This window comes from Mus caroli, chromosome 11 (assembly GCF_900094665.2).
Source record: "Mus caroli chromosome 11, CAROLI_EIJ_v1.1, whole genome shotgun sequence".
NCBI lineage: Eukaryota > Metazoa > Chordata > Mammalia > Rodentia > Muridae > Mus > Mus caroli.
Window position 1 is genome coordinate 31,619,978 of NC_034580.1, and position 22,624 is coordinate 31,642,601.

The following is a 22,624-nucleotide window of genomic DNA, read 5'->3' on the forward strand; positions in this document are numbered from 1 at the left end:
CAGGCAAGGACTGTGTTGAGTGTATTCTCTGGAACGGGAGCAGGACTTGAAGTCCGGTCTTGTGTAGTTCCAGGACTTCTGTTCTGGGCAGGCTGCTGCTGGCCACCTGCCTGAGAGGAGGAACTAGAGCTTCCACTCTGGGGGAAGTGGAGGGGAGGGCATGGGAAAGCATCTCCCAGGCTTTGTGAGGAAAGCATGCTCTCTAGCTTGCAGACTGACTTTTGGAGGAGGGGGGGTGCAGCTGCTTGTTTCCCCCACAACAGATATGCAGATTCAGCTCTCTATATAGGAACCTCTCTGCCCTTTGGACTGAGAGCACTGATCACCAGCAATGAGGTCTCTGTTTTTACCTCAACAGACTTGGCAGGACCTTGGTGGCAGCCATTCACCAAACACCTCTCATATGGAGAAAGCACTGGGGATTTGGACTGGAGTGAAATGGACAACATTTTATGCCTCATAAATAGATAAAAAGACAAAGATTAAACCAAGGCTGCTCTTCTCTACTCTGGGAACATGGCAGTGCGGGAGGATCCCCAACGCCCAATTCCTACATCTCCATTGTGGTTGGCTCTCCAAAAGCCACCTTCTAAGACAGAGAAATGTAACTGTTTCCAGAGTGAACCATTCCTGTTTGGAAGACCACAGAGCCTGCTCTTTCTATAACATAACTGCTGAACTCCATCCCATGGGGAAGCCAGCATTTAGACTGTGTGATACCTGCTGGTTTCCCACTGGCTGGATTTGGAGGAGTTGGCCACAACCACAGGGCACACATCATAGAGCCTCTCTTCTGGCGGGCCTGGCTTTAGGGACATTCTATGTTTTATGCCTCTGGACCTCAGGATATGGGGACCCACAGAAGTGGGAACTGTGAGCAAGTACAAAGCACAGAGAGGACTAAAGTGCGAAGTGCACCCCTCAATTCTGCTGCTGACATTAAGTCCCCGTCTAACACCCGCATCCTTCTTTAGGCAGGAGGGGCCGGAGACAGAGATGCGGTTTATTGCTTCTCTCCAGTCTTGTTAGCATCTCGTTTTTTGTTGAGCTTCTGAATGCCAATCTTTGCTGATTTCTAAAGTTATCTAAAGCTAACAATGGACACCCACAACTCCTGTGCAGCTGATGCTGCCATCTGACAGATGTGAACGCAGGTGCTCAGAGAGGTTGAGAAACTTGTCCAATGCCAACAGGAAGCACATCTCAGAGCGGGCATCCACACCACTGCCTCCCTGATGCGGAGGCTGGGGGCTTCCTGGTAAGCCAGGCTTTGTCCTGCAGAAGGCTGTGCAGTTTGACATTCCCTCTAAGGTGGACTGTGGCCAGCATACTCTATCTGGACTCAGTAGTCTGCAACTAGGGAAATTTTAATTCCAAGGCTGGGACTTCCTGGAACATTCTGGAACTGAGGGGAACATCTCACTGAAGCACATCCCATAGTTTTCTTCATTTCTGTTAATCTCCTTCTCTAGACTTCTGCAATCACTGTGTATGTTCCCCTGGACCTTACACCCCTGACAGGAAGTGCAGCTTGTGCCTGAGTTTTTCCTTGGGAACCTAAGGAAAACTTGTATGTGTGAATCTCTCCACAATGGAAAGTTTAGATGCTTGGATCCACTCACATTCTCAAGTGTATCAAATTAAAAGAGAAAACGTGAATCAGTTTCACTGTAACTCTTGATCAAACACTTTAAAAAAAAAAGAATCAAGTGTATGTTTTCATTTGGCTGGGAACCTTTGGCAGCAAGCTGCCTCCAATCAAAGAGCTCATTTCTGTGGGATCCCTATACCCGAATTTCAGAACTGGACTCCAACCTAGGCCTAATTTCAGGAGGGCCTCTGCTCCTCACTCGAGAGATTTAACAGCGACTATGTACGTGTCTTGGGTCATTTGATATAACTGTTGCCAGAAGGAAGCGTCCGGGAGGTTTGAGGATTAAAGCCTTAACCCGACTGAGCTGAGAACTAAAGGTGACATATAGATGGTCCCCACAGAGGAAAAGAGCACTGGCTAGTGAAGGACGACCAAGTACCAGCACCTTGAAGGATGTGAAGCTGCTCAGAAGTCCCCATAAGCCTCAAGAAGGAATACAGGACCAGGCAAACAATTCTGCAATGCAGTAAAACCGCCAGCAGGTGGCGACAGCTTCCTTTGCATTCTCCCAAACAACACTGGCGTACAAACAGGAAGCGAACATTGTTGATTTAAGCGGGATCAACAATGAAGTCTTCTTTTTTTCTTGTCCCACCCACCTCCATCTCTCTGTGGTATCCCCTCCCTAACTTACTAAATTCTCAGCTGGCAGCAACACGGAAAGCAAGCCAGGACTTCTAATGTCTAACGTTCGCTCCACTGCTGTGGAGAGAGCCCAGAGGCTGGCAGATTCCATTCAGTCTCCAGCAGGTCATTGGGGACTCAGGCTTAGTAGCTTCCTCCAACCAGCAGCTCTTAGGTTAATACCCGCAGCAGCAGGTTTGCTTGACCAAAGCCGCTTCAGGAGCTGGGGAAAACAGCTTTTTGGCAAAGCAAACGGTAGAACTATTAAGTATGAGATAATTGTTAGGGGAAATATGGCCAGCCCTCACATCTTTTAATATACCTAGCACTTTATCTGTATTGATCTGCTTCTGCTAAAGAGGAAATTCAGAGTTTATCTACCTGTCTGTGCAATCAAGTGTGTTGCTGGACCTATTGTTAAATCACAGAAGCCCCGCTGGGACCCTCCCTCTTCGTTTCTAATTTCCGCACCCATGGCAAACATGAATAATCAGTGGGGTTAATCAGCACTTTATCTCCCAGGTGCTGTGTGTGTCCAATATCCTGAAGTTTGAACGGCAAGCAGACAACAGGAATTCCCAATGCTGGCAGGGAGGATGCTCAATATCAGAGGCCCGACAGAGCAAATCATTTAGGAGTCAGGAGAAGGGACATGAATATCCTGCAGCTATAAGAAGTCATTAGAGTTAGCAAGACGTGACTAGGCAGTTTTAAAGACGATGTGAGTGGTTCATCTGGATGCCAGCTAGAGGAGGGGAGAGCTTTATAGAGATTGGTCAAAAGCCTACTTACTCATAAAAAGTTGTCCATCCGGTTTCATCACTCTTGGTGGCTAGGAGTCCAGTGTTCCCATCATAAGTCATGAGGCCCAGCTCCAGGTTCTGAGTGGACACAGCTTTGAGGCCTCCATTGTTGCCCACGGTAAGGGTGATAATCTGATTATCTGGCATGAGCAGGTGGCGGGGCATGCCACTGCTGTCCCGGCGGATCTTTAGGGAATTCCCGTTGTTGTCAATCAACTCGGTGACGTCATTGTCAGCGCTGTATGTGAAATTGTACAAGTACTCCCCAGTCACCAGGCTCACAGTGTACTGATGGATGCCATCAGCGTTGAACACGTACAATTCCTGTTCTCCCGGAGATGCAGCTTCATACTGGTTGAATGCGTTAAGAACAGGTTTATTTTTGCTGACTGCCCTGATCCGGATATTCCCAAGGTCTGCAATGTAGATGGTGCCATCCGGAGCCACGGCTAAGGAGGACGGCGAGTTCAGGATGGCGTCCGTGGCGTAAGCGTCATCTCCCGAGTAGCAGATGCAGTTGACATCGTTTTTGCAGTCACAGTCTGAGGCCGCCCCGGCTAAGAGGCAGATCTCTCCATTGGTGGTGACTTGGCGTAGACGGTTGATCTTCTTCTCGTCCGTCTCAGTGATGTAGAGCACCCCGGTGTGAGAAATGGCAATGGCGCTGGCTGATTCCAGCGCAGAGTGGATGGCAAGTTTGCTGAGCGAGTAGTCGATGCCGGGAACTTGGCAGTGCATAGGCCGTCCTGCGATGATGCTGACCTGGTGGTTCTCCGTGATCCGCAGGATGACGTTGTTCTCCAGAACGTACAAGGAGTTGTCCATGGGGTTGACGGCGAGGTCTGTCGGCCATTCTAGACGGACCTGCACATGACAGAGGGCATTTCAAGAACAGCCTCGAACATGTTGATTTTATTCGTCTAGGAGAAAATGACTTAGCTATTAAAAATATTTATTTTATTTCCCGTGTGTGAATGCTTTCCCCGTTTGCATGTGGGAACCTTGTGCGTGCCTGGTCAGAAAGGGTAAGGCTGTTGGGTCTCTTGGAACTGGAGTTATAGATGGTTGTAACCCACCACATGGATGGTGGGACTTGAACCCAAGTCTTTCTCAAAGCCCTGCTTGAGGCATCTCTCCAGCACCAACTTAGCCTTTAAATAGCAAGCTGTTCTAGGAGGGCTCATCACTGAACCATTTGTCTGAGCTGGCTGATTATGATAGAGAGGAGGGGAGCATGTGACAGACTCTGCCTTCAGTTTCATCTGTCTTGACTCGATCCTGGCAGCTCCATCCACACCAGTGTTTCTCAGCTCCAGATGACTAACCAGGGCTACAACCATCCAATGTGGTTGTACAGGTAGATAAATGCATAAGGGACCAAGGCAATTCAGCCCAGCGTCAGCTCTGCGAGCCATGGGTCAGGGAAGGCTGTGTTCATTTAGAGAAGACACATTTGTCTAAGTTGGAAAAAAGCAACCATGTGGCTTGGAAGGTGGCCCTAGCCCAAGAACAGACAAAGAACAGGCTGGCTAACAAACTACAACTTGAGTGTTTGAAAAAAAAAAGAGAGAGAAACGAACAAAGCCAAGTCAAATACATTCTTCCTCTGTGGAATTTGACATAATTAAAAAAAAAATCTCAGTAGCAAGTTGTCAGTTTGTTGGGAAATTTGAGTTAAAATTTATGAGTTTGACCAAGAGTTGAAAAGACTCTCACAGGCCTGGGCCTGGTGGGCATACATGCTAGCCTCTTTGAACGAATGTTGCACATTTGAGGAACCCGTGGTCTCTGCCACTGTAAGAGACCAGACAAAACACACACATCGGAGGATGATCGAGGAAGGCCTTGCTCTAGTAACTACTGCACAAGGTGGAGGTTTATATAGTGAAGATGCCATCATTCCAGATTAACAGGGAAGTTCTGATTGACATGTACACGCAACGCCGAACCATACAGTCTCAAACCTTTGAGAATGATGGAGACGAGAGATAATTATACAGCAGTTCCTACCCTGTAATCTGCCACTGCTAGAGTGTGCTGCCAGCTTTGCTCCTTGGAGTAGAATTGCCCTCTCTGTTCTCTCTCTCTTTCTCCCTCCCTCTATCCTGACGATCTCCTTTCTGTTGCCTCTCTCTCTCCCTTCTTGTTCTCTCCCCCTCTCTTTTCTACCGTGCCCATTTCATACCGACGTCTCCTTTACCTTGATTCTTCCCCAGATGTGTTCAGAGCGCATGCTCCCAACTCACACTGGAACCCGAGGGAACTATGGGTTGAGACCAGGGAGTTGGCTAAGGATGAGAGATAAAGAGTCCCACCTGGGCCACGTCCATGCTAGAGTCACAGCTCAGTGGTCGGACAGCTGTGAGGTCATTGGAGCCCAGCAGGGTGGAGATGATTCCGTTTTGGTCCACCTTCCGGATCATGGTGGCATCAACAAAGTACATAAGCCCATTCTTGTCTACTGCAATACCTGGGGAAGGAAGCAGCGTGGATGTATTTTTTTCTGACAGGAGGATGGTTTGTGGAGGAGATGGGGATATGCCCTACTCTGGGCATGCTGTGCTTGGACCAGGGACCTTACTGGGATGGGTAAGCATCCTCAGTCCTTTAAAGGCAAACACTTCTCAAGGACACTGTGCTGTGCTGTGCTGTGCACAGTTCTCAGGGTGCTAGCTATATTCCCTCCAACCAATGACGTCACCTTGAGCTGAAGAGGAACCAGAGTCGAAAGTGAATGTGGAAACAGCCCTGACTCTGCTCTCGGGGAAAAATGAGTTATCACCAAAGTCCATTGCTCTGAGAAATGATTGGTAGTGTATTGCTCAGATACCCTTCACGACTAATTGTGACAATGAGGCTGAGAAACAGCGATGCTTTCAGCCACAAACTCCCAATTCAAAAATGTATCCTCCAGGAAGAATTCCCAATTAAGCCTTGACTCCAATCAGCACTTCAGTGCCCCCAGGGGACACAGAGCCCTAGCGTTTCCCTGTCGCAGCAGGACTGATAAGACACAGACTGCAGCTTCTATTTCTTTTGCGTTTTCATTTCAGTGCCCAAATACAAGGCTTGGCATCCTTAATCCATGCTGCAGGCTGCTTGCACAGTAGCTAAAAATGCTAACAAGACTTAGACCCTGATATGATTACTCCTTAATCCCAAGCATCTTTAGTCCTTTCAAATAGACGCACGTCGATCCCAAGAACTCCCCAGGACAGGAATCGGGCAAATAATACCCATGCTTTCCTAAAAACTTTATTATTTATTTGGTGTGTGTGTGTGTAGATGCTTTTATGTGTGCATATGCATGTGGGGGCCAGAGGTTGATGTCAGGGTGCTCTTCCATTTATTTTTTGAGATAGGGGCTTTTTATTGAACCTAGAACCTGCTGATTTGATATAAAAAGGGATGTCACCCTGTCTCTGCCTCTCTGGTGTAGGGAATTACAGGTATGCACCTTGTGCCTGATCTTTCTTACATTTAAAAAACAAAAGAGAGAAAGAAAGAAAGAAAGAAAGAGAGAGAGAGAGAGAGAGAGAGAAAGAAAGAAAGAAAGAAAGAAAGAAAGAAAGAAAGAAAGAAAGAAAGAAGGAAAGAAGTAAGTGCTGGGGTCCTGAACACTTTACTAAGTGAGACATCTATTCAGTCCTCCAATTCATTCATATTCTCTCTCTCTCTCTCTCTCTCTCTCTCTCTCTCTCTCTCTCTCTCTCCTCTCTCCTCTCTCCTCTCGAAGCTCATGGACAATTTAATTAGAGTTTAGAAGACAAATACCCAAGGCAGGGAAGTTTCAATCTCAGCAGCTGCCTGGAGGAGGAAGCTGGAGGAGAGCAAGAGGAGGCCACGCTATTTAACTCAAGGCAGCCTGGAGGCCAGCCACGGGATAGAAAAGGGGGTGCTTGGCAGGGAGGACAGCTTTAGAGAAAAAGTAAAAGGGCCCAAAGTATCAGATACTCAGGTTCTGGAAGAAAAAGACAGGAGACAAGAAACAGGCAGTTAGGTCTTTCTGAGTCAGGGCTCAGAAAGGCGGGCAGACCCAACGGAACCTCATGGTGGCTTGTGGTGACTGCACCAGGGGATGTGCATTCTGGGAATTCTGGAAAAAGGAAGTGCTCTGTGTCACTCAAGGGCTAATTATTCCTCCTATCGCCTTTAGTGTGGCTCTTCCTGAGGGAGACTCCGTGGGCCAGGAGGTCAGCTAGACCAACCACAGTAAGCTAAGGAGGAAGACAAGGGCATGCATCTTTCTAGAGCAGAGGTTCTCAACTTGTGGGTTGGGACCCCTTTCCAGGGGAGGGGCTTTGAATGACCCTTTCACAGGAGTCACTTAAGACCCTCAGACAACACAGACATTTACATTATGATTTGTAACACTAGCCAAAATTACAGTTGTGAAGTAGCAACAAAAATAATTTTATGGTTGGGGGGGTGGGTCACCACCACAGGAAGGAACTGTAATGAAAGGGTCACAGCATTGGGAAGGTTGAGGACTAGAGGATAATTTGCTTTCTTTCAGCTAAGAGGAAAGGGCTTTACCTCACAGAGCTTGACCTGCCCCTCCATTCTTAACGGCTACAGTTTTCTTCCGTATTTGCCACTTGACCCACATGGCGACCCAGACTTTGGATACACTAGTCTAACATCAAAGTCTGGCAATGGTGGAAGCCCCTGGGCTCTGCTGTTTCCTTGGCCTCTACAGCTGCCTCTCACAGGTGGATCTAACACTGCCTTCTGGTCCTCTGTGACTAGCAGCCAGAGAGCCTAGGTGCAGACTACCACGTTTCCATAAGTGGCATATGAGAGTGGTAAAGTTTACTTTAAGAAATAAGCTTAAAGGCACCTATATACACCCAGAATCCTCAACAATAAATGATCTTAGGAAAAAAACAGCAGTTAGGTTACATGGATTTGCTCAGCTTGCAGCAGGCTCCGTGCATGTGATAGAGAGCTCTCTCTCTCTCTCTCTCTCTCTCTCTCTCTCTCTCTCTCTGTGGTCTTTACCTCTGGGGCTCATCAGGGTGGCGTCCACAGCCTTTCCTCCATCCCCACAGCGGGCTTCATCAAAGGGTAGACATTGTTCGCCAGTCCCTGCCACAACTTCCGAATTTCCAGCCAGGTCTTTGGCTCCGCTCAGAGACTTGACTCGGTAGATTCGGCGACTGTTGGTGTCAGAGACGTAGAGTGAGCCGGTCACGGGGTCCACAGCCAAGTAGTATTTGTGTCCTGGGCTGTTGCTTTAGGAGAAGCACAAAGAAAAGAGAAGGGACTGTGCAGCTGGCCTCTTGGGTCAGAGGTGACTCTTAACTTTCTTAGTGTCTTCATTTTAGTGACTTAGTGACGCCCTGAGATAAATTTCAACACATCATGGCTTCCAGATACTCATCTCACGATTAGGCTTAAGCTTCTCATACTATTTTGGGTTTCAAGAATTCCTATCAAAGTAACAAAATGTTGCTTCGTTTAACTGGCACAAAAGACCCCTTCCAGCCCTGCCTGTTCTAGAGCGAGGATAGTCACTCAGTGCCAGCTTCATGTGTTTCCCTTGGGCTTAGTGTACTGTCTCATGGGATTTAGGAAGCCAGTCCCATAACAGTGTTCTCTTTTTTATCTATGCCTCCACAAGACCTCCAAGGTCACGAACACCAGAGCAACCTGGAGTTTTCTAGGCTTACAATGACTACCTCCCCGGGGCTATCCCCAATTCTTCGTCTTAGAGCTGTTTCCTAGCATCTATGCAAACGAAGCTGGCATTTAGTGCAAAGTGGGGTTAATTTGCCACCATGTCCAGCGTTTGTACTTGATCCTGGCCAAGCCAGCAGCCGGTATCTGAATTACCAGGGCAGGAGATGTAGTTTTCAAGTGCTAACACCAAGATCACAGGTGTGAGTCGTGAGTCTCCCTGGAGATTAATCCCTTATAAGTGTGTGAAGTAGATCAGGAGGTTCTGGGCCCTGGGGCCGGCATGTTTTCTCTGCCATGCCTCTCAGTGTCTTCTGTGAGTCTAGCCAGAATGGAGCAAGACTGGGAGAACTGGCTCAGGATTAAGACACGGGAAATGTCTGACTCAAACCCAGCTGGGGACCTTGAGTGAGTGTTTGGCAGCAGCCTTCTTACTTGGGAAATGACAACACCAAATCTGATCTTTGCTAATGGTCCTTCTGGCTCAAAAGCTGGTAACTCCCCCCTTTGTAGTGTCTTCTCATGGGACCAGAAAGAGTGTTCACAGCTCTCCAAGCTGATTATTCAAACCATTCCCTAACTCCTGGGCGCTGCTCTCTGACCCAGTGGGTGGGTTCCATGTACCTAGAATGAGTGAAGGCCCATTTGTCCAGGTATTTTTCCAGGTATATTCTGGAATGATGGGAGGAGAGGGGTTGAAGAGGTGAAGGGGAAGCTTATGTGACGGCAGTCTGTGTCAGGTGAGTTTGTCCTGTGGACATTAGCTGGTAAATTACTAATTAAAATGCTATCATTTGGGTTCTTGCCTGATTTAAGAAAAAAAGTCAGGAAGCTATTTTTAGGAACTATTTGTGTGTTGAGGCCATCTTTACCTCCTGCTATTAGGACTGGTAATTGAACTGGAAGTCAAGGTCTTTTGAAAGAGTGGGCTTCTTTGTTTTTTTTTTTTTCTTTCCCTTCCCTGTCCCTTTGTTTTCTGCCCCCCTTTTTTGGCCAAGTCATTAAAGAATATCCATATATGCAAAACAAATTAGGGCAGAAAGGGGAAACCCATGCCATTTTTTAATTAGATGCTGCACCCTCTTACTAAATGAACAGTAGCTGGCATGATCCTCGGGAAGATCAAGGCTCTACACATCTGTGCCCACGTCTGAGCAAGATAATTAATTCTGGACTTTCTAGGGAACCGCATCTGAGGAGGCTCTTCCAAATCTCTGGCATAGGAGCTGACAGGTACGGTTAGTGGTTGCTTGGGGAGACCATTCTTCGGGTAGTCTTTCTAACCATGATTCTCAGAGAACAGGAGGAACAATGGAAAGCCAGGCTCCATTATGGGGGCCATGGTGAGGAGCAAACATGGCTGGCCTGTGGGTTTCTAGGAAGGGGGAGTCTTTGGGGGGACATTTCTAGTCTTTGGGACAATTTTGCTGTATTGGAGTATCTGTCACAAGTCAATTTGGGGGAGTTTCAAGATTACAAAGGCAGAGATTTTTTTCCTTCCCTACAAATGGCTGTCCTTTTGAGCATAATGATACCAGGTAATTTGATTCTTTTTTTTTTTTTCCCTCAATTCTGACCCATTGTCTCTAAGGGTCTCATGGCTGGCGATCTTCACCTGGTGGAGACAGCCTTCATTCAGTTTTTCTTCTCCTTGCCTCCAGGAAGCTCGAGCATCTTTTCTATCAGGATACTCAGGCTTTCATCTGCTTCACTGCAGGGCTCATGTGCATACATGTGTGCTGTGCACTTGACATGTGAATTCTACCAATATGATTTCAAATAACCTTAAATCGGCACCTCAGCAGAGGCCCTTTAGACAAAAAGTACTTGGTCTATAGCTTTCATATTACTCAAGAGTGATTTAACTTCATAATGATTCTCCGTGTACCTAACTGTTGGATTCATTCTGACCAGCAGATTGGCAATTAACATGTGTGTGTGTGTGTGTGTGTGTGTGTGTGTGTGGTGTTTAAATGACTACATATCTATGGGAAAATCATTAATGAGTTGAAAATGAGTTTTTGACCCGTTTCCAGTTCATTAAAGCTTTTGTGAACCCAGTCCAGCATTTACAAAAGCCCGAAGTTTGCCTCAACTGTTTAGACCAATTATGGACTGCAGTGAGCGGCCGGGACAGAGGTTCACTGAGGGTTCATTATCATGATCTCACATCTCCCAGAAATTCTAATTACTGTCAGCTTATTTGGTTGCTTTTTTGACTGCATTTCATAATTGCAAAAGCTTATCATATCCACAACACACAATTAGCACATAAAAAGTTACTGTATCTGGTACATGAAAATATACAGTGTTACACAAGAAGCACAAAACAAGAAAGCAAACACAAGGAACAAACGAACCATAGCAAATTATATGCGAAAGAGTTCTTCATCTTACCTATGTTTAAACTCTTTATTTCTTTATAGAAAGAAAACAGAAGGAAAAAAGAACAAACAGTTAGCCGAGGAATTGATGATAATGCAAACATAACATTTTTCTTTTCTTTGATTCTTGTAGAAAGGACCTCCCCCGCCCAAGCCATCTTTTTCTTTTTTTTCTTTTCCCTTTTCTAACTGACAGTTCCTGGCTCAATTACTTGGGAAGAATCCGTAGGTTTAGACTCCTCCTGGTCACTGGGGAATATGCACAAAGGAATGTTTGGAGTCTCTGACAGACCAGGTGGCTGTCATGGGACACAGGTGGCAACAGGTGAGACAGGACTTCTGGCTGATGAAGTGATGGCAGGTGGGTTACATCTCAGTGGAAGATACCTGTTGCCTAGGAATGGTTTTCTGTGAGTGTAGTGGTGAAGGATTCGGAAGCCAAACTGAAGTTCAGCTGTCAAGAGCTCTGTGATTGATTTGTAATGTATGGGTGTGGGATTCCTGGGCGTGGAAAGAGTACAGGTTTGTGTGTGCTGCTGATTGCTATTGATGTGCTAAGGGTAGAGTCAGGACCATCCCAAAGAGACTCCCAGCTTACACCACCTGTAGTGTGGCAAAGTCCTTGCCCTCTTCTCACTCTCGAAACCACTTTCCCCTCTTGCTCGTGCCTCCTTGTCCCCCACTTCACTTGGGACCACCCCTGCAACTCAGATTCATTCTTTTTTGATCTAGCAGCCATGACTGTGCCCATTCATGAAGTCCATAGGCAATAACACTATCTTTTCGTGTTTGGAGCCAGAGACTCTAGTTAACACACCACTTAGGAGAGTTAGGAAAAAAAAAAGGGTTTTGCTTTATTATTTTTTCCTTAAAGAACAAAAAGACGTTTCCATTTCAGTAGGAAAGTGGCTGAAATGTAGCATTACGGAAGAAGTAAGTGTCTCAAGTAAGGCAATCCACTCCCAGTTCCTGAGGCTTCTAGGGCCAGGTAGAATTCTCTTTCTAGGCTTGGAGACAGGACAAATAGAGTTAGATGTCCTGATTCCTGAGGTGCAGCTCAGGCCTCTGCTGGGCGACATCATTAGTGGGAGGTTTGCACAGAGATTACACTTTTATATTTTATTCTAACATGTTAGTTTTTTTTTTTTGCAAAAAAAAAAAGAAGTTAATTAAATGATGCCGATAACTCCTGAGCTCTGACTGACATAGTGCAATTTAAGATTCAGTCTGTAAAGCCTGGTGTGTCAGGGTGGCAGCCGGGAATTCTCGAGTCTATTTTATATTGCTTAATGAAAGCGAAATGCTATCTGCCACCAGTGGTAGACACATTTGCCTCTTAATTATTGCAATATCAATTTCATTTTTTTTTTGAACTCAAGATTTTGTGAGAAGACTGGCTGGGATTTGGGTCTGCAGTTCTGACCTACTTCTTCTCTGAGAACATCTGCTTTCTATGGTTACTGTAATATCAGTGTTGGGGGGAGAGGGCAGGAGGGGAGGGGGATCAGGGCGCAGAAAGGTGTGGCGCTTGAAAGATCGTATGGATATAAGCTTTGGGTAAAGGCCAAAGTCACTGCTCTTCCAGTCCAGAGCAAGCGACAAGCCAAAACAACATCATCCGTTAAGTCAGTCCATGCAAATGAGTGTGGATGCCCTACTTCTGACGGACGGACGGACAGGCTTCGTGAGCACACCCTCAACAGCACAGACCCTTCAGGCTCACCCTTTGAGGGAAAAGTGGTGTCTCAAATTTAAGAAGCGGAGATGGATTAGCATTTCACACTGCAAAGTCTCAAGAGTCCTCTGCAAAGGCTCCAGGGTCTTTCCCAGCCTCCTCTGCCTATCAGCCAGAGCTGTCGTCACCCTGTCTTGTGATGTGATGTGATGTGTGTGTGTGTGTGTGTGTGTGTGCGCTTGTCTTTTCTACTTCTTTGAGAACAGGATAAGACTTACACATCTCTGCATTGCGGATACTTCAGAAAGAGTAAGGCCTGGAGAAAGAACCCTTTGCGTGCAGGGAGCGTGGAATGAGGTCACTTCCCTTAGCCACGGGCTAGCTGCATCCCCCTATGCTCTGTTCAGAAGTTTGAAGCTACAGAGGGCTGAGACCACCGTGAACCTTTCCATTCCTGTACACGCTGTGTTCTCTCTTTACCCCTTCCCGTAGCGTGGAGTTGGGTTGGACACGGTTTTATTGTTGCTGCTTTAAGCACAGGGACATTAATTCGGGATACATCTGGTGGGATTTTAGAGGGATGTGCTTAGGTGGTTTGCAGTACCTTCAGCATCTAGCTAAATGATTACAAGCCATTCTGTCGTAAGAATGGCTCTTGGGACTGCTTCTGCCCTACTGTGTTGATTCATGTAGCATCTTTGTAGGGCATGTGAGAGCCACTGCAGAATTCATCCTTCTTGGTTTTATGTACATTGGTGACAAGGTGATTAATGAGCACCAGTTCAGAGAGCATTACAAGAAAATGTGAAAGGCCCAGAAATATTACAAGGGAGACTTGATAGAGGTTTCTCTAAATTGTATACTTACATGTTATCAACAGCCAACCACGCACATGAAAGCAAGGTTTTTTTTTGGTTTTTTTTTACACTTTATCACTAATCTGAAACCAATTTTGATCAGTTAAGTGGGAGGAAAGACTTGTCCTGTCTGTTCTTTCTATAGATAACAAAATCAGAAGATAACTATCACACACACACACACACACAATAATCAAAGAGCTGGGTGTGGTGGCACTAGGGAGGCAGAGTCTTAAGGGTCAGGAGTTCCTGGCTATCCTTGGCTAAAAAGCAGCAAGTTCAAGCCAGCCTGGGCTAAGAGATGCTGTTTCAAAAAAAAAAAAATCTCCAAACAACAACAAAAATCCCAAGACAAAACAAATGAAAAAAAACAACAAAAGTACCCAAAGATAATCAAAGGGGTGTGGAAAAAAAATCAAGTTTCACAGAGGTGGAGTAGGAGTGAGGTCATACAAAGACCTGGCCAGCTGTGAGCTATGACTCCTGTGCTCGTGTGTGTGTGTATGTGCGTGATGTGTGTCTTGTGTGTGTACTGTGTGTGAGTGCAGGCTCACACATGTCACAGAGTGTTTGTGTAGAGGTGAACGGACAACTTTTGGAGTTGATTCTATCCTTCCACTGCAGGCTCTGGGGATGAAACTCAGGTCGTTGGTCTTGGGCAGTAAGCACTTTTATCCATGTGCACCCCTTACCCACAGCCATTTTTCATTTCCAATTCATAATTTGCTTATCTTCTTTTTGAGAGGGAACTCCTAAAACTGCATTAGCTTTCAGCCCCATGAGCCTACATCTGTCCTTGATCAAAAGGCTCTGGAGACAGAGCCAGGGGTTAGCCAGAACTGTGTGTAGACAGGGTGCTCAAGGCTCACTTGGAGGCTTTGTTCCTTTCCTGACACTCTCATCTTCACAGCTGATGGGAGGGAGGCTGCCGCCTTCTCTAGCTGCAACCACAATGTCTGCTCTCATACCCAGTGGGATGGACCCTTGCTTAACTCTTAGGGGAAGCTTGTCTTTGGAGATCCTGACTTCCAGCGTCTATTGCTTTTGCCACCTCACCCCCACTCCCAGGCTCCCACTTTTGTCCAAATCTCTGCCTCCTCCAGCACTGACACGTCTAGCTGGACAATCACTCGCCCTGAAGATCTACCCTAGTGCGATTCTGCTGAGGGCCCACCCAAAAAGCATGGGAAGGAAGTCTGCATGGAGGATGGTTCCTGCAGAGAAAACACTTTCGTTTGGAAAACAGAAAAGAATCTTTATAGTAGGTAGTCTGACGTTTGTTTAAAGGAGCCATATCAAGAGACATTAGAGTGATACTGCCCCAGTCTTGCTTGCCACACTGTGGAGTCTAGTTCTTAAGATGTTTTCAAATTGGCAAGTGAAGGATTTATCTTGGAGAGACATTCCTCCTAAGATGTCAGTGGCTGAGGAACTTACTCTGTTTCGGTTTTCTGTGGACCAGGTGGAGAGAGAGGTTGATGACTACTGGAGGGAACAGCATCTCCTAAAGGTGGGATATTAGGCTTTCTAGGGAAGTGGGTGTTGAACATGCACTAAGTCAAAGCCCACAGGTGGTAACCATTGAACTCTTCCAGCATTAGACGTTTCTGGAGTGTGGGGCCCTCTGGCCTGCATGTTTTGTACACGCAGAAGTGGACGAAGGCCCAGTGAGGACTGTGGTATCATTTCAGTAGCATCTTGATTGGGGGTGGTGAGTAAGGTGGGGCTAGGTGCTGACTCCAAAATGGAATAGCGCAGCTGCCAAGTCACAACGGAGAAAAGACACTCAGGCAAGACAGGTCTCTTCCCTTCTTTCTCTCCTCTCCTCCCCTCCCCTCCCCTCCCTGCCCCCTGCGGGTGACTGTTTTGAAGAGAGGGGATTGACAGTCCTTTGTTTTCAGGCATATAGTGGGAAGAAAGAAGAATCAAATCAGTGTTCTTGTAAAAGCTTAACTTCTAATCTGCTCTGCGTTCCTGGCTGATGAAAGCAAGAACAAAGTTTGAAGACAGCTCAAGAAAATGGGGGATAAAAAACAAAAAACAAAACCACACAGCTGTCTAGGGAGAGTGGGAAGGCTATCCCTCAAGCTGCCCTCATGTTATCACATAGGCTTGCTATGTTTTCCTTTGATTGGGCCATAAACTTTTATCATTGGTATTGCAGTCTCTACAGTTTGAGAGAGATGGAATCAAAAGCCAAGTCCAACAAGGGGGGTGGGGGGATGACTGGTTCTTGAATTCAAGTACCCATCTTGAACACTCAGGACTGGCTGGACACTGCTCTAGGCATGAGAGGGCGAAGATGACCAAGGAGTCTGCTGCACAGAACTACATACACCCAAGCCCAAAGAGCCATACAGACAAGATAGCAAGTAGTGCCCACTCAGATGGAAAACCAGAACGCTACACTTTCAGGGGAGGAGGGGAAGTGTTTTCTAGGAAGAGGGGACTTTGAGAACAGAACCAATAGGTAGGCAGGAAGAGGTTGCCTAGGTTGAGTGGAGATGTTGAGTTGAGTGAGCCACATGGAGTAAGATTTGGAGGTGGGAATGCACAGGTCAAGCCTGATTTGCTTTGAGCAGGAGGAGCCGTGACAGAGGAGGAGGTACCTCCACAGAGGGGACCAAGTGATCCTTTGAATAATCCAGCCATGGGAAGCACAAGGCAACCACCAGCTTCCTCCACAGATCCCCACTGCCTGGAGCATGCCTAAGGGGATGGCTTTTCTGGACTAAAATAACAGCAACAAGAGCAACAGCAGCAACAAACCAGGCCCAGGAAGGAGACTTTCCTGGGAAGGTCTGGAGAGGAGCTGTTGTGCAATAGTCTGCAGTCCCTTCCCTGTGCCTCCTTGCTCTCTCTCTGCTTAGCCACGATGTCCTCCTGCCTTTTGTCCTTCACGGCCTCGTGCTTTGTTTCCCTAATGGTTCCTTTAGCTCATCAGCTCAGCTGGAAGTGCATTTTCTTCTCCGGGTGCTCACCTTTACCCTCAGCAGGATATTTCTTGAGCTCATGTTTCCTTTCTCCTGTCCTCACAGAGGTACATGTGTGCCTAACACTATCTTTGGATACAACTGCTGTGTCTCCACACACTATCCCATATGTGTGTGTATGTGTGTGTGTATATGTACATATGAGTTATTTTTGGGTGCAACTACTGTGTCTCACACACTATCACATATATGTATATATGTATACATGCATACATGTATGTATATAATGTATGTATGTATGTATGTATTTACCCCTTACAGTACCTGGCAGAGTTTTGACTCCTGAGAATATTTAGTGATACCTGCTGGGTGGCCAGGTCATTAATGTCTTTCTCAGCAGGGGCTGTAAGGACATTGATTGCCAAGTTGATTGGACTGAGAAGTGCCTAAGAGATCAGCGAAGCATTCCTCTCCATGTGACATGAAGGTGTTTCCAGAGATGATTGTGATACAAGGATCCTGACCTAATGAACTGCTTAATCTACTGATGGATTAAAAAAGAAAAAAGAAAACAAAACAAAACAGAATAGACTGCAGGGCACAGGGTAGTGGTGGCACCATGAAAGGTGGGGCCCCAACTGGAGAAAGCTGGTTTCTGGGGCTGTGCTTGAAGGCTAGCTTGCCCTGACCCCTCCTGTGGTTCTGCTTGGCTTCCTGTCTGCCATGCTGTGAACTGCTCTGTCGCACCCTTCCTGCCAAACTAGACTGAGGGCTCTGAGACCTTATCGTTAGCTTGTTCTGTCAGGTCTTTTGCTCACACTGATGCACATTTAATGGACATGGACATTTAATGCAAGCATGGCCTGTGGTGTTTGCATCTTTCACACGGTAGCTGAAGGTCCTTCAAAAATACCAGAAGTCATTATGGCTTAGGCCCAATTTTAGGGCTCTCTCTCTCCTCCCTCCCCTCTCTTCCTCCCCTCTCTTCCCCCATTTCTCCTTTTCTTCATTTTTTACATATCACCCATCAGGTTTAACTGGGAGGAACATCTCCACTGGGACATTGTGTGTCCCTTCAGAACTGTCCAATCACCATGACCCAAATCATGGACCACTGAAACAGCCTCCCTATGAATTTTCTTGCCTTCATCCCTGTATTCTTATAGCCCGTTTCCCACAAACTAGCCAGAGCTATCTCATAAAAACTGCAGTCAGATCATACATCAGCCACATCTACCCTCTACTTCAAGCTCTAGTGGCTGCCCATTGCAAAAGCAACTTTCACTTGTCTATATGCAAGCAGACACTTGTTGATCCCAAGCGTCAGTCTCTTCCTTACCTCTCTGGGTTCCTGCTGCTCTTCTGAGCTCACCATCCCTGCCAGTCTATGGGTTCCTTCAATTTGCTGGGTTATTGGCTGGATATAGATCTTTTGCATAACTTTTCTGTGCCCGGAATGCTTTCCCTTCGATGTCCTATGGCTAAGGTCACCGTTCACATTCCAACTCAAATGCCATCAGTAGGAGAGGTTTCTTTGACTATTTTGTGTTTATTTTTAAGCCTTCTTATTGCCCCCTATTCACCATGGTCCCTATGTCTCACTCTGTTAGATCTTCCTCCTCAAAGCATTCACATCTGTTTGAAGTTATTTTTTCCTCTTTCCCACATGATACAACTGGAAGCTCCCTACTGGATCACCAACACAACACGGGGACATAGTGTCCATTCACCAGATATTTGTTGAATAATCCCCTCCCCCTTGTTTACTCATTTGCATCTTTCCCCCTCTCTGTACACATCCTCCTCTGGCTGAGGATCTGGAATCAACCCACCCTGGAAAGGCATTTTCAAGCCTTCAGGCGTCTCTGTTTGACTAACGCAGAGAGGAATCTTAGTCTTCAGGCTTAGCAGCAAGCAATGGCCAGGAGAAATCTTCCAGGATGGTAAGAAATGACCTAGTTAGGCCAGGTACCATTGTGCTACATTGCATACTAGTAAGTACAAAAAGACCCAGTGGATTTACTAAGGGCTAGCACCCAGAGATGCTTGGCAAGATTTTCGGAATGAGGGGAGGAACCTGGTCTTCACACTTTGATGTGTGTTTGAGGCTGCAACGACCTTTTAAAAACAAAAGACACTTGGCTCCTTTCTGGATTAGGGACTATCTGCTGCCCTTGTTTGAGATTGAGTAGCTGAAAAACTGCATCAAATATGTGGACGGTATTTTACAGATAATCAAAATATTTCCTGCGCTGAGAACCCTAAGTTCAGCCATCTTTCACCCAGAGAAACCCGAGAGCAAAGGGGGATCTGGAGAATAAAAGTTTTCTGGTATGGCCATTTACCGTAACTCCAAGATACTGGTCACATTTCGAGAGGGAAAGATGCGCCGGATATAGTTGAAGTCACCAACAAAGAGGCTCCCATCGATCCCCACAGCCAGGGCCACGGGGGCTAACAGTTTGTTGCCTTCAGCAAGGCCATTGCAGCTGGGACAGGAGATGCTTCTGCGGCGACCATTGCCCATGATGCTCGTGATGATGGCAGGCTGCTGGGTCAGGAACTGGTTCTCCCCTGTCCCTTTGTGTAGTATTCCTGGGGGAGGAAGGCAGAGCGAGAGGGGGTGTCACACAACCCTGTGGGGAGGACACTCGGATTGACCTACTAGAATGGGTGGGCAGTGGTAGGGAGACAAGGAAACACTTCCTTTGGCGTGTTCTCTCATTTCCTCATAATGCAGAGGGAACAGCCACAGGAGAGCCACTCTCGAAGCTGTCTGTGATATGGATAGGATACTAGCTGGGGAGATATCAGAAGACAAAAACAAAATAGAAAGCAAACTCCCAAACCAATGAGGTAGAATAAGGCTGGTAAACTAAAAAATGCCCAAGAAAAGGGCTGCCGCTTAAATGTCAATGCTAGAGAGTCTAAACCAGTGATTCCCTCTATTCATGAGTGTTTTATTGTGCCAGGGATGGTTAGGATCCTATGCATGTTAGATGAACACCACCCACCTTCCTTTGTCCCTGACATACCGCTTTTCACATTGAGGGTGTGGTGTTTGTCCAGGGACCAGCCTCCAAGGTTGGAAGGGTCCAGCTCGAATCCCTGAAGCAGGGCTGTCCTTTTCTCCCACAGGATAAGACTGGGGCAGGTCTCATATTCAAACCCAACAGACACTGTAAGAGAAAGGGTTTGGGGAAAAGAGATGAATGGTTACTCTGGACCTCCTTAGCAAGAACAAGAATCACATGTTAACAGTGACACCCGTTTCCAACATCGAAAGAGGCTGCTGATAGCTTTGTCCCCAAGGATTCCATCTGATGAAATCCAGATTTTTGAGTTGAACTCAATTTTGAAACTTTATGCAGTGATCATAGGGAGGCTTTTCTGTTGAACCCCTGACTTTCAAAATGACCTCAGAGACATGGAGGCAGAAGAGTCATTTACAAACCTAATACCACACAAGTTTCCCTAGATATGGATGGGGGGATGGGAGGTGGTTTCTGCTGACCTGCTCTGTCTGGAATGTATCTGTTATGTCTCAAGTTGTTTACTTGTCTCATGTTGTCTTTGATTAGGAGAAAGGCCTTTGGAAGCCTAGTCTCTCCTTGATAAGGAGATTACGGGGGCAGCAGTGTGTAAGGAAAGGTGCTTAGCACTGCTGGTCTTCAGGGTCTTCAGGTTCGGTGTCTAAGAATTCAACCAATGCCATATAGACTGAAAAGATTTAGGGGAATATATTGTATCTGGACTGAACACATATAAGCATTTTTCCCCTGTGGTATCATCGCCTAAACAATATACATTATAAGCCGGGCAGTGGTGGTGCACACCATTAATCCTAGCACTTGGGAGGCAAAGGCAGGGTGGCTCTCTGAGTCTGAGGCCAGCCTGGTTTATAGATCAAATTCCAGGAAAGCTAGGGCTACATAGAGAAATACGGGCTACATTGGGCTACATTGAAAAATCCCAAACCCAAACTTAAATCAAGATCAAAACCAAAAATAGAAATACATTATAAAAATTATCATGGGCTGGAGAAGTTGATTTAGTGGTTAAGAGCACTGGCAGCTCTTCTAGAGGTCCCGAGTTCAATTCCCAGCTCCCACATGGTGGTTCGTGACCATCTATAAAATTTATCCAGGGTTGAGTTAAAGAATATAGAAGGATGCATGAAGGATACATACAAAATGCTATGCCATCCCATACAAGGAACCTGAACATCCAGAGACTGATATCCAAAGGAGTTGTTGGGTTGAGTGTGTACTCCCAGTTCTAGAATGTACTAAGGCTGGCTGGAACCCATAGAGCATAGCTTGCTAGTTACATTGGGAGTCAGTGAGTGCCAGACTCTAAAACCTTGTGTGTGAAAATTGTGCATTTGTCACACAGACAAATGGAAGAGGGAAAGGAGAAAGAAAGGCCCATCAGCTCTTGGTTCCAGTCTCGTGTCTCACGTACTTCCCCATGTGTTCCTGTGGTAAACAAGGGCTCGGTTTCTCAGAGAGTCGTGCTTGGAGAGATGAGAAAATGCTGAGGTGCCATACATCTTTAATTGGAAAGTTGCTCTGGAAATCTGAGGCATTGTTCTATAGCTGTTCCTAGTACATTAAACTCCTAACTGTGTGTGTCCCCTTTGGGGATTCTCTGCAGCTTTTGAAAATTCTCGAGATACGCAAATGTTGATATGAACGGAGGATACATTTTTATCTCAACAACAAACAAGGCGACACATGCATCCCCGTGCATGTCAAGGCTTGTCCTTTCAGAATGCCAATCACGACTATCCTAGTAGTCAGAGATTGCAGATGTCCATCTTGTGGTCATGATACACTGTCTCTAACTGTAAAGAATCAGGGCTTGTTGAAGATATGGGAGCAAGAAATGACCATGATGAGACCAGGTCACATAAAGATGCTAGGTAACAAATAAAGGAATCACCATCTATAAGGGTCATGTCAAAGGATTTGGGAGTCAGCTTGAAGAGACTCTTGGTGACCGCTGACAGGACTTTCTGACCATTAACAAGCATAATGACTTCAATGGGCTGAAATATATTAGATAAAAATTCAGTGTATGAGTTCATAGTGATATTTAAGAAAACATTCATATGCTACCCTTGGATGATAAGCCAACTCATTATACTGAAAAAAAAAAAACCCAGTAAATATGGGAAAGAATCACGTATCTGTCCTTTCTTTTTTGTGTGAACTGGGGCTCAAATAGCCAAGTAGTTAATGAGAGGCCACCTCTGTATGAAAGTATTCCAGCTAATAGTTGAAGACTCAGTGACAGACTGAAAATATCATTCTGTAATCCTTGGTGACCTGAAATATAGAGAGACTGAGCAACCATGCCTGCCAAATCTAAAGAGACACCACCCCCGCCAGGCTCCTCTTGGTGGAATATCACAACGCCACCCATCAGGTTGTACTTCCCAAACCAAACCCCAGGCCTGGGCCAGAGAAAGACTCAAGACCCAACTATCCATCTGCAGGGGGTGAGACAGCCAGCCACAAGCACATGCACAGCCAGCAGATTTGACTAGAGATTCCATGGGCAAGCAACCCAATTTCTTCAACAATTACATTATAAGGTAAAACAGAGAGGCATAGGGAAAGTCAGATTAATTTAAAGAGAGACATAGAAAATGATAGTAATTAAAATTACTTTTGCATTTAAAAATTTATTAGTTTGTATGTATATGTGAGTGTGTGTGTGTACACTTTGTGTGCTTGCTTTATACTATTGTGTTCATGTGTAGAGGGGGCATAAGAAAATTAGTCGGGGAGTTAGCTCTCTACTTCCACTCTGTGAGTTCCAGGGCTTAGCCCAAGGTGCCCTTATTATGGACCCATCTTGTTGGCTCCAATTAAAAATTTCCTTTTATAAAACCTCAGAGAAAACAAACATTCTTTGGATATTGTTTCAAGCATCTGAAGTATTAATATTTTATGATATTAAGCAGGCAATTGATTTTTTTCTCCTTCCTTCCTTCCTTCCTTCCTTCCT

The 22,624-nt window shown here is 46.1% G+C and overlaps 1 protein-coding gene across 7 annotated transcripts in view; it reads right to left on the bottom strand.

Annotated features, from left to right (window-relative positions):
- Positions 1-22,624, bottom strand: part of Tenm2 (teneurin transmembrane protein 2) — a 928,441-nt gene that overhangs the window by 32,059 nt on the left and 873,758 nt on the right. For 5 of the 7 annotated variants that reach the window (XM_029483889.1, XM_029483891.1, XM_029483893.1 and 2 more), the window contains 6 exons: positions 19,645-19,788; positions 18,955-19,204; positions 11,158-11,178; positions 8,083-8,315; positions 5,397-5,551; positions 3,071-3,945 (listed from right to left, as the gene is read on the bottom strand). In XM_029483889.1, coding sequence (XP_029339749.1) covers positions 3,071-3,945; positions 5,397-5,551; positions 8,083-8,315; positions 11,158-11,178; positions 18,955-19,204; positions 19,645-19,788 — 1,678 coding nt within the window. The remainder of the gene's footprint in view (positions 1-3,070; positions 3,946-5,396; positions 5,552-8,082; positions 8,316-11,157; positions 11,179-18,954; positions 19,205-19,644; positions 19,789-22,624) is intronic. The other 2 variants (XM_029483894.1, XM_029483890.1) reach the window with 1 other exon arrangement.